Genomic DNA, 14,879 nt, shown 5'->3' with positions numbered 1-14,879 from the left:
TTTTTAAAAAAAAATCGAATACTCAAATAAGCCCGTAATAAAGGAAAAATAAGCCCTAAAATCAAAACCCACGCACAAAAAAAAAAAGAAAAGAAAAGAAAATCATAATATTTCTACTATAAGTAGCTGTGCGATTGTCAATTTAGTCACGCAAAGCTTTGCTACTCAGAGAAATAGTGGAGAGTGAGAGAGAGAGAGAGAGTGTTGGGGTTCTGCGTCGGCGATTAGATCTCAACCACAGCCTTCATCATGGTTAATCGACTCTCTGTTATTGCTAATCCTGTTGTTTCCCTTTGTATATATTCTATATACATATTTTATGTGCGCGCGTCTATATATATGTATGTATGTATGTATGTAAATGTGTATCTATGTATGCATGTTTGTTTGTTTGGTTCTCTGGTTCTGCATATTACAGCCGCTATAGGTTTGGCTGCCCAAATCAAGTCGGAGTAATTATATTATCTGTGTAATGCGTTTGTGTATTTATATAATTAAGTCTGTGTTTATGTATGCATGTCGATGTGGTATAATTGTGTAATGCTTGAGCCTTTTGCTTCCCTTTTCGGCACTGTAATGCGTGTTTCTTGATTTCTCACTGACCAAATTGGAAAATTGTGGAAATTGTGGTGTTATTGCATTTTGATTCATTATGAAGGAAATAGTTTTATGTCTTTTAAGTGCTCGTGCCGTAAATGATTCTGTATTTATGTGTTGAAGTATAATTTCTTCATTATATGCTTCTACTCGGGTTGAATTTGTGCATTCTTTGATTCTTTTTTTGTGATTAGGGCTTGATTCTGAAACCAAGTGTTTGTTCCTGTTCCCTGCCCCCTCAAAATTATTTTCAGGTTCTTTTACAGCTAGACCCGTTTCTTAATGAACTCACTAGCATGTTTGAGCACAGCAACGAGAAAGGTTCTGTTTGGGTTACTCTTAAGCGATGTATGTGTAATTTTTATCCTTTGCATTCCATTGGTTTCTTCTTTTAATAGCACTAATAAATTTTTGGGGGTGCTATGTTTGGTATTCTGATCAGTGCTTTTCTTTCTTGTAATGTTTCAGCATCTTTAAAGTCTAAGGTGCATAGGAATAAAATGGCGACTGCAGGTGAAACAATCGAGTATAGATGCCTTATCCGTGCTACTGATGGGAAAAAGACGATTTCTACTTCGGTATGTAATTTTTGTCCCTTTATAGTCATTGATTGCTCTTCCATTCTTTAGCATTATTATTGAAGTTATTACTTGTGAACCCTAGATATGTAATTTGCTTTGTGCTTTTAGATCTGAAATTTGAATGATGTATCCATCCCATCTATTGTTTAATGTGATTCAATCATATATATATATATATATATATATATATATGTTGCATTTCAAGATTGTGGTACCTTTGAATTGGTAGTGTTTAGTACGAGTTTGGTAGGACCTGTTTTTTTGTGGATTCCTGTTCTTTGAAGTACCTATAGCGGTAGCATCGATTGAGTAAAACTTAGGTGTTTGCTTTCCCCCTTGCTTTGAAAGTTGGGATATTCTGGGAGATGGTATAAAATGTTTAATGGACATTCATAAGAATTATTTAAAATAGATACTTCTAAAAGGATCAATTGATTGATTGATTAGAGAAGGATGAGGTTGTTGAGTTCAGTAGGAAAGTGGGTGAAACTTTTACTGCTTGAATTGGAAGCTAAAGAAAATATGAGCGGTAAATTGCAATTTGTTACATGACTTGAAGAGATAGAACTGCATGGTTGATTGTTGAAGATTTAAAACTTGAGATGCCACCTCCCTCACACACCCTGGAAAAGGGGAAAAAATGTCCATGCTAGAATAAAGGTAATTGGAGTTTCTTTGGTATGAGGGTGAGCCGGTCATATGACGAGCATTACTAATATTTTCTTACAGCTTTGAGGAATTTATCAAGGGGCAATTTGGGAGAGTTTGTGCTATCATATGTTCTTGGAATAGTGGAACCTGTGGAAACCTTGATTTCAAGATGAAGGTTAATATGAAGGCAATGGTCCATATGATTTGGTTGTCATCAAGATGGAATCTGCAAGAACTTTTGTTATGTTAAGGTTGTTTTCTTGACGATTATTTATCCCATGCATATCAGATGTAGAGATTTTGGATTTTGCTCTTGCTAGTAATGTTTCTGTAAGCAATAATCAGATTTTAAAGGGAACCATTGGTGATTGGTCAATTCTGAACAGTATGTTCTAAATTACTCTCATCTTGGAGTAGGGGAATTTAATGGAGGATTAGAAGAAGGATCTAGCCCAAGAGGTCTGATTGACATGATACTGTATTCTACAAGAAATGATGAGATATGGATGCTGTACTTTTGATGATTAGTTATCCCATGCCAAGCACCCTTCGTCTATACTAACTTTGGTTTGTGCTCTCGCTCCTGATATTTTTAATGATTCTACAATTTTAAATACTGATGCTAGGAGTAAGAATTCTTTCTTGTCAATTTTTTTTTTTTTTTTTCCTAAGTGTGATGCTTTGGAAACTTAGGTGTGATTGCCTAGGTTTTACTTATTTAATTTTTTTTAGAAAGCTATAAAGATAATCTATAATTCCTATCCGAAATAGTTTTTCTTTGAAGATCCAACCACCCTTGAACCTTTAGACCTTAAAGCAAAACCTATCACTACAACATAAAACTACATTTAATGCCGTTTTGCTCAAACGGCACTAAACCTTAGATTTAATGCTGTTTACTGTGCAAACGGCATAAATTTATGCCGTTTATTTACAAGCGGCGCAAATTACAAAATTGATGCTGTTTAATATAGAAACGACATAAATTGCTGTCGTCTGCACAGTGCTGTTATTTTAACATTTTGCGTTAGAATCTGGAAGCAAAGCTCAATTTTAAGTTCCCTGGCACTTCTATTTTTAAATTAAAGTCTCCAAATCAGAATTTGGATGTGTTTTTCATGTAGCCATGTTCTGGCAGAAATTCGAATGTTCTTGGGAAAAGAATATTTTTTGGAATTAAAGATTATATATTCTTTTAGATATCACCTGCTACAGCGGGAAAATCATGTAGTTGGCTGCATGGTTGTGGTTGGAGGTTTCTTCATTCTATTTGATGATAGAGAATTGTTTATAAGTGGGTTTTTAGTTAAGAGAACTTGATACTTTGTGGAGAAGCGTTACAAAATTATGTAAAATGGCTGTGATTTATTTCAGAGCTTTTGGAATAAAAATTTTCAGCGTCTTTATATCTGTTAGAAGATGAAGTACTTGTATAGTTAGCAATGGTACCAAAATAGGGTCCCAAGCTTGACCATTCTCTAGTTTGTGCTACTTTGATGGTCATTCTTTGTTTATTTTTTCTCAACTTCGATGGAACGTTATGCTTGTTGATATTTCAGCCTGCTTTTAGTGCATGGCTAACAGTTTTCACTGGTTTTGATTGGAAAGGTTGGAGCAAAGGATCATCAGCGCTTTCAAGCTTCTTATGCAACTATCCTCAAGGCCCACATGACAGCTCTAAAGAAAAGGGAGAGAAAGGATAAGAAAAAGGCTGCAGAGGGTGATAAGAAAGAAGGGGCTGCGAAGAAGCCCAAGAGGGTGTAAATAAGTCCCCATTTTACTACGTAGGCTCCTCCTCCCTTCTGAGAAAGAAAATATTTCAACTTGAAGCAAGTTTAGGGATGAAATATAGGTTTTTTTAGATGTTACCTTTTGATTGATGGTATATTTTCATGATCTGGTTGAATGGAAAGACTTGGAATGGTAGTCTTTTATGTTCTGCGGTTAAAATTAATTTTGAAAGAATTATAGGATATGTTTTGTTCAGCCTTGCGTGGCAGAATGATTTGTCTTCTCAAATTTCCTGAAATTAACATCAAAAGATACAAATTGCACTAAAATCGATTGATTTGTATAATGTGATTAGTAAACAGATGATATGTGATCATATTTGCTTAAATTGGGTGTCATATGTGGAGGGAAATAAGAAATGTAGGAAAAGCCCAGTGCTAGCTCTTCTCACAGAAACCTCTTTCTTGCAGACAAAAAACTTAGCTCTCTTTAATTTTAAGAAAAATTGTACTATTGATTTATGTGGTTGACTTAAATTATAAATCACTCTTTCTAAAAAAAAAAAAAAAATTTAAAAATACTCTCTGTCGTATTAAAATTAATTCAGAGATTTCTGTGGTCGGTATAATTTGTAAATCGTTCATTGAAATTAAATTTTGTTAAAAAATTTGACAGATTTTGTTAGGCTCCGTGTCAACACTATATAATGGTAACATGTATCACTATTATTAATAAATTAAAAATATAAATAAATAAAAACTTAAAAAATATTTTTAAAAAAATTAAAATTTGAAAAATAAAATGGGTGACTGCCGCTTGGGCAGAAACTGAAATCCCAAGATACCTAAACAAACAATCTTGATCGTTTTACAACTTTTTTCTTCTTTAAAAAAAAAAAAAAAAAATCATAATCAAGCGTTAATTAAATAAAATAAAATATCATCTTTGTAAAGAGGTAAAAGAATAGTTGAGTCTCAGCTCAAATGGAATCTAACCAAGGTTTTTTATTTTATTTTATTAGGTTAATCAATTAACCTATTATTCAGTTTGGAAGACAAATAATTCTTGGTCCAACATGTAATGACGATTTTTTTTTTGGTCTGAATTTTCAAGAAACTTTGACTCAAATAATATTTTCTCCTCCTATAAAGGACACTCTCTCTCTCTCTCTCTCTCTCTCTCTCTCTCTCTCTCTCTCTCTCTCTCTCTCTCTCTATATATATATATATATATATATATATATATATATATATATATATATATATATATATATATATATATATATCAGGCATATCTGATACAGTTCACTTGAGGTAGCTTGGCTTTATAAATAAATGGCAGAATTTGGGTTTGAATCAGGTTCGTTATATATTTTGAGTACAAGTACTTTCTTCTGATCAGTTCTATGAAATTTGGTTTACTGAGGTCAGATAGGTTAAGGTTTAGTAAGACTAAGAGCTTTTCAGAAAACAATTTGAGTAGGGTATGCTTAGTCTAGTTGTGGTTTTGATCGTACGACTTGTGAATCATTGAGCATGCAAGGTTGATGATTTTTAAAGATTTAGACACAATAGTTTGTAGGCTTTCTTTATCTGAGCAAACGAAGCAGTTTGTTTATGCCATTTATCAACTAGAATCCAAGGCCGTGGTTTATGTACTAGCTACACAACTTATCTAAACGGTTAGCTACACACACACACAGATATATATATACTTTGTTAGCTTAACAACAAGCTATAAGGCTTAATAATGATAATGAGATATACATAATAAATAAGCAAAATAAAATACGAATCTAGAACTAAGACTAACATGATAGGAATCATAGGTGCTTAGCTAGTTTTAAAAGCGAGAAATACTACGCGAGAGCACGCGGGTGACTTTATGTGTCATAGAGTATACGGTTCGATAGCTAGTTGAGTCTAACCTCATAATTGTTTGCAGGCACGTGATATGAGTTGGAGACTCCAACTTATTCTCCAATGTATAATTCAAGGTAAATACAACATGGAAGAGCACATGAGTCGTGAGTCCTAGGAGGTCCACCAAAGGTGGGTATTTTATTTATTGAGAACTTATTGTGATTTATGCAAATAAAATGATATGTTTTGATTACTTCGAGCCAATGTTATTTTGATAATTATAAATGCTTGTGGATGTTTTCACTATGTTTAATTATGTTATGAAATGCTTTGATGATGAGTATGTGTTTTAGATTTGATTTGAGATTTGATTTGAGAATGATTTATGGATATGATGACATGATTATGAAGTAAAGTTTTGAGACATGTTTTCATGAGTTTTATGAGGAGTTGAGATTTCATGATGTGTTGGAAATATGTATGTGAAGAACATGATGCTATTGAACATGAAAGTACGAAAGCATGAAGCATGAGCATGTATATATTTATGTAATGATTGTGAAGCCAAAGTTGTCTCCAATGTGGAACCAAAGTTGTCTCCAATGTAAAAGTAAAAGTAAAGGGAGCTGGAGTTGTGTCCTAATGAAAGAAAAGGGAGCCGAAGTTGTCTCCATAATGAATAATATGTGCCGAAGTTGTCCCCTATTATGATGCTAATATGGGCCGAAATTGTCCCCTAGTATGATGACATGCATGACATGAGTTTTAATGAAGTTTTATGAGATTTTGTGCTAGACGTATTAATATGCATATGTATATTTCTATTTGACTAGTTTGCATATGATTTAAGTGATATCTAGTTTGGATGTGCATATATACTTATATTCTCCGAAGTTGTGGAATATATGTATGCTTGTATGATCAAGCTATGATGTCATGGTTTTCATATTGATTGATGTTATGTCTTGACGTGCCTGTATACTTATATTCTCCGAAGTTGTGAAATATCTGTATGCTTGTATGATCAGGAAATAATGTCTTGATTTCCATGTTTGGATGTGCCTGTATACTTATATTCTTCGAAGTTGTAGAATATATGTATGCTTGTATGACCAGTCAATGAAGTCACTGATTTTATACTTCGAGATGCCTGTATGCATGTGTTCCCCGAAGTTGTGGAATGCTTGCATAGAGCATAACTAAGTCACTCGATATATATGTGTGTGTGTGTGTGTGTGTGTATAAAGCAGTAAGATTCCTCTAATTTATGTGTACCTGTGTTTACTCTTATCAGCTGCAAAACGTTTTTAAAACATAAGCATCATGTTGATAGTAGATGTTATTGTAAACATATGGTAGAAATAAAAGGGTTGGCTCATTGTGAAAACCAGTGTGTATTGTACTTTTGAGTTGGTGGACTCATACTTTCACTTATGCGGACGTAGCCAACACCACGATCATGTAGAAATTGTTTGTGTTGCAGGTTTAGGTGTTATGTGTAGTAGATCGTGTGTGAGCCTAGAGGTCATCGAAGGGATTCCTTCGTGGTGCTTTTGAAGGCATTGACTTTGCCTAAGTCAGTTTCTCCTCATTATGTAGCAATCTGTATATTGTATTAGTGATTTGAGATGTAATGATTTGCTATAATGATATAGATGCTCTGCTTAGTTTATTTGGAATATTTATGAGGTCAATTCAAATACGAAAATTATTCAGGTTTTTTCACTGCTATAAATTTTTAAGGATTTAGAAGTAACGTCTTGTGGATAATTGAGAAAAAAAGTTTCCAATTCGCCATTGAATTTAGAACGGGATGTTACAATAAGTCTAATGAACATCACTCTACCTCATCTCATGCACAACAAGATAACGATCACCGCAGTTTAACGTCTACCTAAACTCATCTTCCACAATATAAGGATCATGGCATATGATATACGAATTCAAATGTATATGTTTATCTCTTGATTCACTTCTGTAAACATCTATCTTATGTAACTGAATACTTTATAAATACAAAGCCTATACTATGATTATGGTAAGGCACAACAGTATACACTCAAATATATCTTCGCATTCTATATGGTATAAGATCACTTTTTTTACTCCCATCTATCTTCTTCTTCAATCATTCCTATGGCTAACCTACTAGCCGTCAATTGCATTATTGTTTCAGTTGCTGTGATGATTCACACATCTGTCCATCACAAGCTCAATAAGCACAACTATCGGTTGTGAAAATCCACCATTATTCCCATCCTCAAAGGGCACTCTTTGTATGGGTTTGTAGATGGAACCTTGCCTAGCCCACCTCCAACTCTCACAACATTTGATGCAGATGTGGAGGTCATTGATGAGTGCCAAATATTGTCTATTTGGACCCCTTGATTTACATAAGTTAAACCTTTAGCCTTGTTATTTTCTGATGCTTTGGTTAGTTTTTGTGTTTTTATGTTTTGTAGGTCAATAAGTGAGGAATGGCAAAATTCATGTGGAATTGCTTTGAAAATTCGGAAGTTCTGAAGAACTCGATCGATCGAACTTAAAAGTCGATCGATCGAATTTTGCCCGAAGTCGATCGATCGAATAAAAGTCGATCGATCGAAATTTCCCAGAACTTACTTTTGCAGAAGTGCGCCAGAACACCCAATCAAGAGCTTCTCCATGGCAAAAAGCAGTTCTCCCTCTGATTTTCGCAGCAGAACACGTTGGTTGTATGACCTTGGTTGTCTCTAGCAAGAGAGGAACCCTAGAGGGGGTTAGATGAGTCATTTTATATGGGTTTCTAGCCCTAATTTCCCTCTATAAAAGCCATAGCCATACCTTGTTGAGAGAGTTCAGAGAACAGTAGTTATGTTTAATTTCGTGCATTTTGTAGTGTATTCCAGTAGCTGTTGTTCTTAGACACTTTCTTTTTGTAAAGCTTTCCTTTTATTTCCATGGTTGTTCTTCATTTTCTTGTGGTGTTCTTAGTCATGGAAGGCTAGTAACCTCAACTAAGGTTGATGATGAAACCTTACCATTGATGACACTCACACTCTTATTATGATACTTGCACATTTGATGATATATCATATTTGTTATTCAAGTTCCATTCATTTAAATGTTTTATCTTTTGCAATGAATGTGGTTGTTGGTAGATATAGGACATTTAATGTGTTTCAACCGATGGATACATTGTTTTATCGGTTTGAATGATGATATCCATTGTGATTTGTTCATTGAATGGATACATTGGATGATTTGATTTCAAATGGGTACTCTTTGTGATTTATCTTTGAGTTGGATTCATTTAATGGTTCTAGACTATGTGGTTGAGAAACTTGAATGACATCCTAAGCTTAATGTTCTTTGGGTGTTCAAGTAGAAACCAAGAGTGTGAGTTGTTGGATTTGGTTTGGTGGATTCCTTAGCCTTAGTTCATTTTAATTTGCATATTTCATTCCATCTCTTTTATTTAGTCTTTTGCTCTTGAATCAATCCTCAAACCTTTGGAACTAGGTTAAAATGAAGTTGATTAAACAAGACACCAACATTTGACCATTTCCCTGTGGATTCGACCTCGCACTTGCACACACTATATTGCAAACGATTCGTGCGCTTGCGAGTACTCATTAAAACACACATCAGTCATCACCCACAATCCAGACTTCTTGGCCTGGAACATGCAAGATCAATTGACTTTGGGGCTCTCCTGTCATCTTTAATTAAGTCTATGTTGAATCATGTTGTCAACTGTGCAACGTCCCGTGAAGTATGTGAAACTCTCAAACGTCTCTTCATGTCTCATTTCCATGCCCAGCTTATGCAGGTCCATCTTCAACTTTCAACTCTGAAGAAAGGAATCTCCTCCATCTCTGACTATTTTCAGACATTCACAACCCTTGCCCACACCCTTGTAGTGGTCGATCGTCCTCTCAGTCCATTTGAGGTAACGTCATTTCTTCTTGCAGGACATGGACCAGATTATGATGCCTTTGTTACCTTTGTTTCCACTCGTTTGGAACCCCTCTCCATGGAAGATTTGTATGGGCATCTTTTTGCACATGAGCAATGTATTGCTCACACCTCTAGTGTTGTTGTGGAGTTAATAATCACATGAGCAAATTTTGTTGCTAGAGGACATGGAGGAAGATTTTCCTCCTCAAATTTCTCCTCTAACCGTGGTGGACGTTTCGCCCATTAGCTCCCTCCATGGGTCCCACGTCACATGCTTCTTATCCTTCCAGGGGGCGTGGTGGACGTCCTTTCTTTTCTCAGTCTTGTCTCATTTGCCAGTATGCCAAAAATCTGGTCATGCTGCCCTTGACTGCTACCATCGTTTTGATGACTCTTTCCAGAAAGACGCAACATCCAACGTGCAAGCTTATGTAGCTGCTCCTCACCACTCAGGGGATCCCAATTAGTATCCAAACTCTGGAGCTACCCATCACATGACCTCTGATCTTCCCAATCTCAACATAACAGTTGAGGAGTATGGTGGTAATGGTACTGGGCTCTCAATTAAACATATTGGGACTATCCCAAGATCACAAAAATTTACTCTCTGTGCATCAATTTACCAAAGCCAATAAGACTTATTTTGAATTTCATCTTCATCATTTTTTTGTGAAGCATTCAGCTATAGGGAAACTTCTTCTGCGAGGGCAGAATAATGACGGGCTCTACACCATTTTGTTCTTCTCTTCAGTCAATAAATCGCCTCACCCCATTGCACTGGTGGGTGAACGAGCTCCTGTGTCAAGATGGCATTCTCATCTAGGTCATCTGGCTTTTAGTGTCGTTCGTCGTGTTCTCTCCTCCTTCAAGCTTCTAGTTTTGCATAATAAGAAGGGTCCTTCGTCATGTCCTGCATGCCTTGGATCCAAAAGTCATCAGCTTCCTTTTTCAGATCACTTAATTGTAGCCAAGTTCCTCTAGAATTATTGTATACGGATGCTTGGGGTCTTTCCCCTGTCTGTTCCAAATCTGGATTTAAATATTATGTTTCCTTTATGGATGTTTATAGTGTTATTCATGACTTTTTCCAATTATGCGTAAGAGTGATGTTCTCACTATTTTTCTTCATTTTCAATCGTATGTTGAACGATTTTTTAACTCCAAATTTAAATCAATCCAATCTGTCTAGGGTGGTGAATATCACTCTCTTCACAAATTTTTTAAATAGCAAGGTATTTCACGTAGAATCTCATGTCCCCTTATCCATCAACAAAATGGGGCCATTAAACACAAACACTGTCACATTGTTGAAACCGATTTAAGTCTTCTCTCTCATGCATATGCTCCTCTGAAATTTTGGGAAGATGCCTTTGTTACTGCTTGTTATCTCATTAATCATATGCCTACCACTACACTTCGTCAAAATCACATTTTGAGGTTCTTTTTAAAACACCACCAGACTACAAATTTTTAAAAATATTTGGCTTAGCTTGCTGGTCGAACCTCAGACCCTACATTGCAAATAAATTGCAACGTAGGTCTACTCAGTGTGTCTTTTTAGGTTATAGTATTTTTCATAAATGCTATAAGTGTTTACATCTTCCTACGAGTAGAGTGTATTTTTCTTGAGATGTTATCTTCAAGGAAGAAGTCTTCCCATTCACACAAGCTGTAGCTCAATCCTCTTCAAACTCCTCCACTTCCACCTTCGGTCAATATCAACTTCTCATTCCAATGGTGCATCACGTGAACTCCATGCCCAACACCTGACGCAAAGCCAGCTACCCGCACCTATAGCTCCCTGTTTCCTGCCTGACATCCCCCCAGCTCCTGCAGTTTTGTCTCTCACGCCTGGCAGCACGACTCTTGCTGTCCAGTCTTTGCGTGACCTTATGCCTCCACCTACTCAGCCCATGAGTGTTCCACCAACTGCCCAAGATGCATCTCCAAAAACACCTACACCTCACCAACCCATGCGTGATCAGCCTTGAAAATAAATAATGACTTCTAAATTAACCAAGTGTGTGTTTGTGTGCAACAAAATATCTTAAATGCAGAATTTAAAGAAGACAAGATATTTGTTGACGAAGTGAAAATTCTGTGAAGAGAAAAACTACTCCAGGGCAGCCAAACTCAGGAACTCCACTATCCAAAAATAAAGCAAGTTACAAAGCACTCGTACTCACAAAACCTATTGCAGTAGTTATACCTATAACTATAACACGAAGCCCATCGTGAACGCTTCCTAACCAAGTCTCATACTTGAAGGGGTCTTTGATGGATTCATTTACCTTAGGTATGACCCCTAAGATAAACTTCACACGAACTGTTGAACACACACCGGCAACGGCTAGAGAGCTAGCGGATCTTCGATTCTCCCTAAGCATTGTGGAATTCGATACAGAATTCATACAATTTACAAGCCTAGAGCCCTCTATTTATAGGTTTACAGAAATCCTAAATCTGGGCAAATTCGGGCTCTGACTATCGGGCATCCGGACTGCAGTTTAGCCTCGTCCGGACGGTCTTCTGCGACCACCTTCCAGATAGCGCAAATCTTTCCATAACAGGTATACATTTGGACGGCTTGGCTGAGCGTCCGGACGGTCTTCGCTATAACTCCTTTCCGCGTTTGAACGGAACACTGGAATATTCTGAAATGTTGGACAGCGTCCGGATGTGTTACCACGTCGTCTGGACATCTTGCAGAAACTTCCCAAACAGTGTCGACTTCTGAAATCTAACTTCGTGTAGAATTTTGGAAAAGCTTGACCTATCATCCGGACGGTGTTGCTCTAATGTCTGAACGTCTTCAACTCAATCTGCTAGACACTGCGGGGTGTCCGGAAGCCTTCAAAGGCTCGTCCGGACGGTTGCACAGGAATCGGTTGTTCTGGCTTGGAAATTGCATGGAATCTTCATGAACATCTTCTTAGAAACTTGTGACCATACACATGGCATGAAATGAGACACTGTCCATATTACTAGAAGACTCTGAATAGAACCGATAATCCTGTTTAAAAGCAACCATTACATAAAGTATTTTTGTCAACCAGAATGTTGCCAATATAAAATACTAACATGCCCACTACTCAAGACACATATCAAGACACGTCTTTACCTCCCTCGATTGCAGTCTAGCCCATTTTTTCTACAGCACATCCTCCTACCACTGCACCTCCACACCCTGTTTTCCAACCTCCTGAAAATGCACACTCCATGATCACCCGTGCCAAAAACAATATTTCTAAACCAAAAGTTTCCTTTGATGGCAGTATTAGATATCCTCTTCCTTATGCTCTTTTTACTGTGACTAACTTGGACTTGGTTGAACCCACTTGTTATTTCTCTGCCATCAAGCATAAAAAATGGCGACAGACCATGAACTCTGAATTTGATGCTTTGTTGAAGAATGATACGTGGCAACTGGTTCCACCATCTGCTGCTCAAAATATTGTTGGCTGCAGATGGGTTTTTCGCCTTAAACAAAAGGTGGATGGCTCCATTGAGAGATACAAAGCAAGGTTGGTGGTAAAGGGTTTTCACCAACAACTAGGGGTCGACTTCGGAGAGACTTTCAGTCCTGTTATCAAGCCAACTACGGTATGCACGGTGCTCTCCCTTGCAATCTCTGGCAATTGGATTATATGTCAAATTGACGTTTATAATGCCTTCTTACGTGGGCTCTTATCAGAGGAAGTCTACATGACTCAAACCTCAGGATTCATTTATCCTCAGTATCCCTAACATCTCTGCAAATTACAAAGGCTCTTTATTGGCTTAAACAAGCTCCACGTGCTCATTTTCTCGACTAAGTTTTCGGCTAATTGCCTTTGGTTTTCATGGTTTCAAGTCTGATTCTTCACTATTTATATACAAGACTGCTGCACTGACTATGCATGTTCTTATTTATGTGGATGATATCATCATCACTTGCTCACAACCATCTGCTATTGATGATTTGCCTTCCCAATTACAATGTGACTTTGCCATCAAAGATCTTGGTTGCTTACATTTTTTTCTCAGTATAGAGATTCTTCACAATTCTGGTGAAGCATTTTTGTCCTAGCACCGATATAGTTTAGATATTCTCACTCGCACCAAAATGGTAGATGCCAAGCAAGTAGCGTCTCCCATGGCCACTTCCACTAGTCTATCGACATTTGAAGGAGACTCGTTTGAAGACCCCACCCTTTACCGAAGCACAATCGGAGCACTACAATACTTGTGTATCACAAGACCTGATATTTCCTTCACTGTCAACAAGCTGTCTCAATTTATGCATAAACCTCTGGTTCCGCACTGTGGCAATCGGTCAAGAGATTGCTATGATATCTCAAACAAACAATTTCTTTTGGACTAGTCTTTCAACATTCCTCCTCTACGTTACTTCAATAATTTTCTGATGCTGATTGGGCAAGCTCTTGTGATGATCGTCGCTTCACTGGTGGTTTTTGTATTTTTCTTGGTCTTAACGTAATCTCATGAAGCTGCCACAAGCAAGGCACAGTTGCACGTTCCAGTATTGAGGCCGAATACAAAGCTCTTGTCAATGTTGCAGCAGATATTCAATGGCTACAATCATTACTTCATGAACTTGGGGTCTTTTCACAGAAACCACCAATCCTTTGGTGTGATATCATAGGTGCCACTTATTTATCCTCAAACCCTGCTTATCATGCTCAACTGAAGGATGTCGAGATTGATTTCCACTTTGTACGTGACATGGTCACCAAGAAGACACTTGAAGTTCATTTCATCTCTAGTGGTGATCAACTTGCTGATATCTTCACCAAACCTCTTTCATCAACCCGGTTTGCCTACCTTCGATTCAAGGTCAACATTGTTTCTCTACCATTGACCTTGAGGGGGTGTGTTAAGGATAAGTCTAGTGAACAACACATTGCCTCATCTCATGCACATCAAGATAACAATCACCACAATTCAAAGTCTACCTAAACTTATCTTCCACAATATAAGGATCGTGGCCTATGATATATGAATTTAAATGTATATGTTTATCTCTTGATTCACATATGTAAACATCTATCTCATATAACTGAATACTTTATAAATACAAAGCCTATACCATGATTATGGTAAGGCACAACAATATACACTCAAATATATCTTGGCATTCTATACCTTTACTGCATATTTTTTAGAAAAATTCATGAATTTTCGTTGCATGGATGGAGTACTATATATTTTTTTTTTGGGAACATTATTATTTGGATTTTAAGACTTGAGTTTCTAATTTTTTGACATTAAACCCGAAGTTATGGCTAAGTTTCAATCCAAAACCTCAATATTTTTGGCAAATTTTCAAATGGATTTTGTTTTAGTTATACCCTTCTAGTTTCTCACTATTATCTCCCCTCCCCCAAACCTCTAGCCACATGGCTGTAGTGGTCGTTTGAGAGAGAAGAGGAAGAGAGGGGGGACTGTGTGTGTCAATGATATTCTATCTAAAGCTCTACATAGAGTCCAAGACAAACACTTAAGCGACAATCAACCT

General features: G+C 36.9%; 1 protein-coding gene across 1 annotated transcript; it reads left to right on the top strand.

The window, feature by feature from the left end:
- The first annotated feature begins 92 nt into the window (after positions 1 to 92).
- On the top strand, positions 93 to 3,831 carry LOC133858816 (signal recognition particle 14 kDa protein). Its single transcript, XM_062294274.1, has 4 exons — positions 93 to 252; positions 852 to 945; positions 1,066 to 1,175; positions 3,438 to 3,831. The coding sequence occupies exons 1-4, from the start codon at positions 250 to 252 to the stop codon at positions 3,591 to 3,593; spliced, it is 363 nt and encodes a 120-aa protein (XP_062150258.1). The 5' UTR covers positions 93 to 249; the 3' UTR covers positions 3,594 to 3,831.
- The last annotated feature ends 11,048 nt before the right edge of the window (positions 3,832 to 14,879 follow it).

Source organism: Alnus glutinosa, chromosome 1, assembly GCF_958979055.1.
Source record: "Alnus glutinosa chromosome 1, dhAlnGlut1.1, whole genome shotgun sequence".
Lineage (NCBI taxonomy): Eukaryota > Viridiplantae > Streptophyta > Magnoliopsida > Fagales > Betulaceae > Alnus > Alnus glutinosa.
The sequence above is the reverse complement of the archived record's forward strand: the minus strand, read 5'-3'. Positions and strand labels throughout refer to the sequence as shown.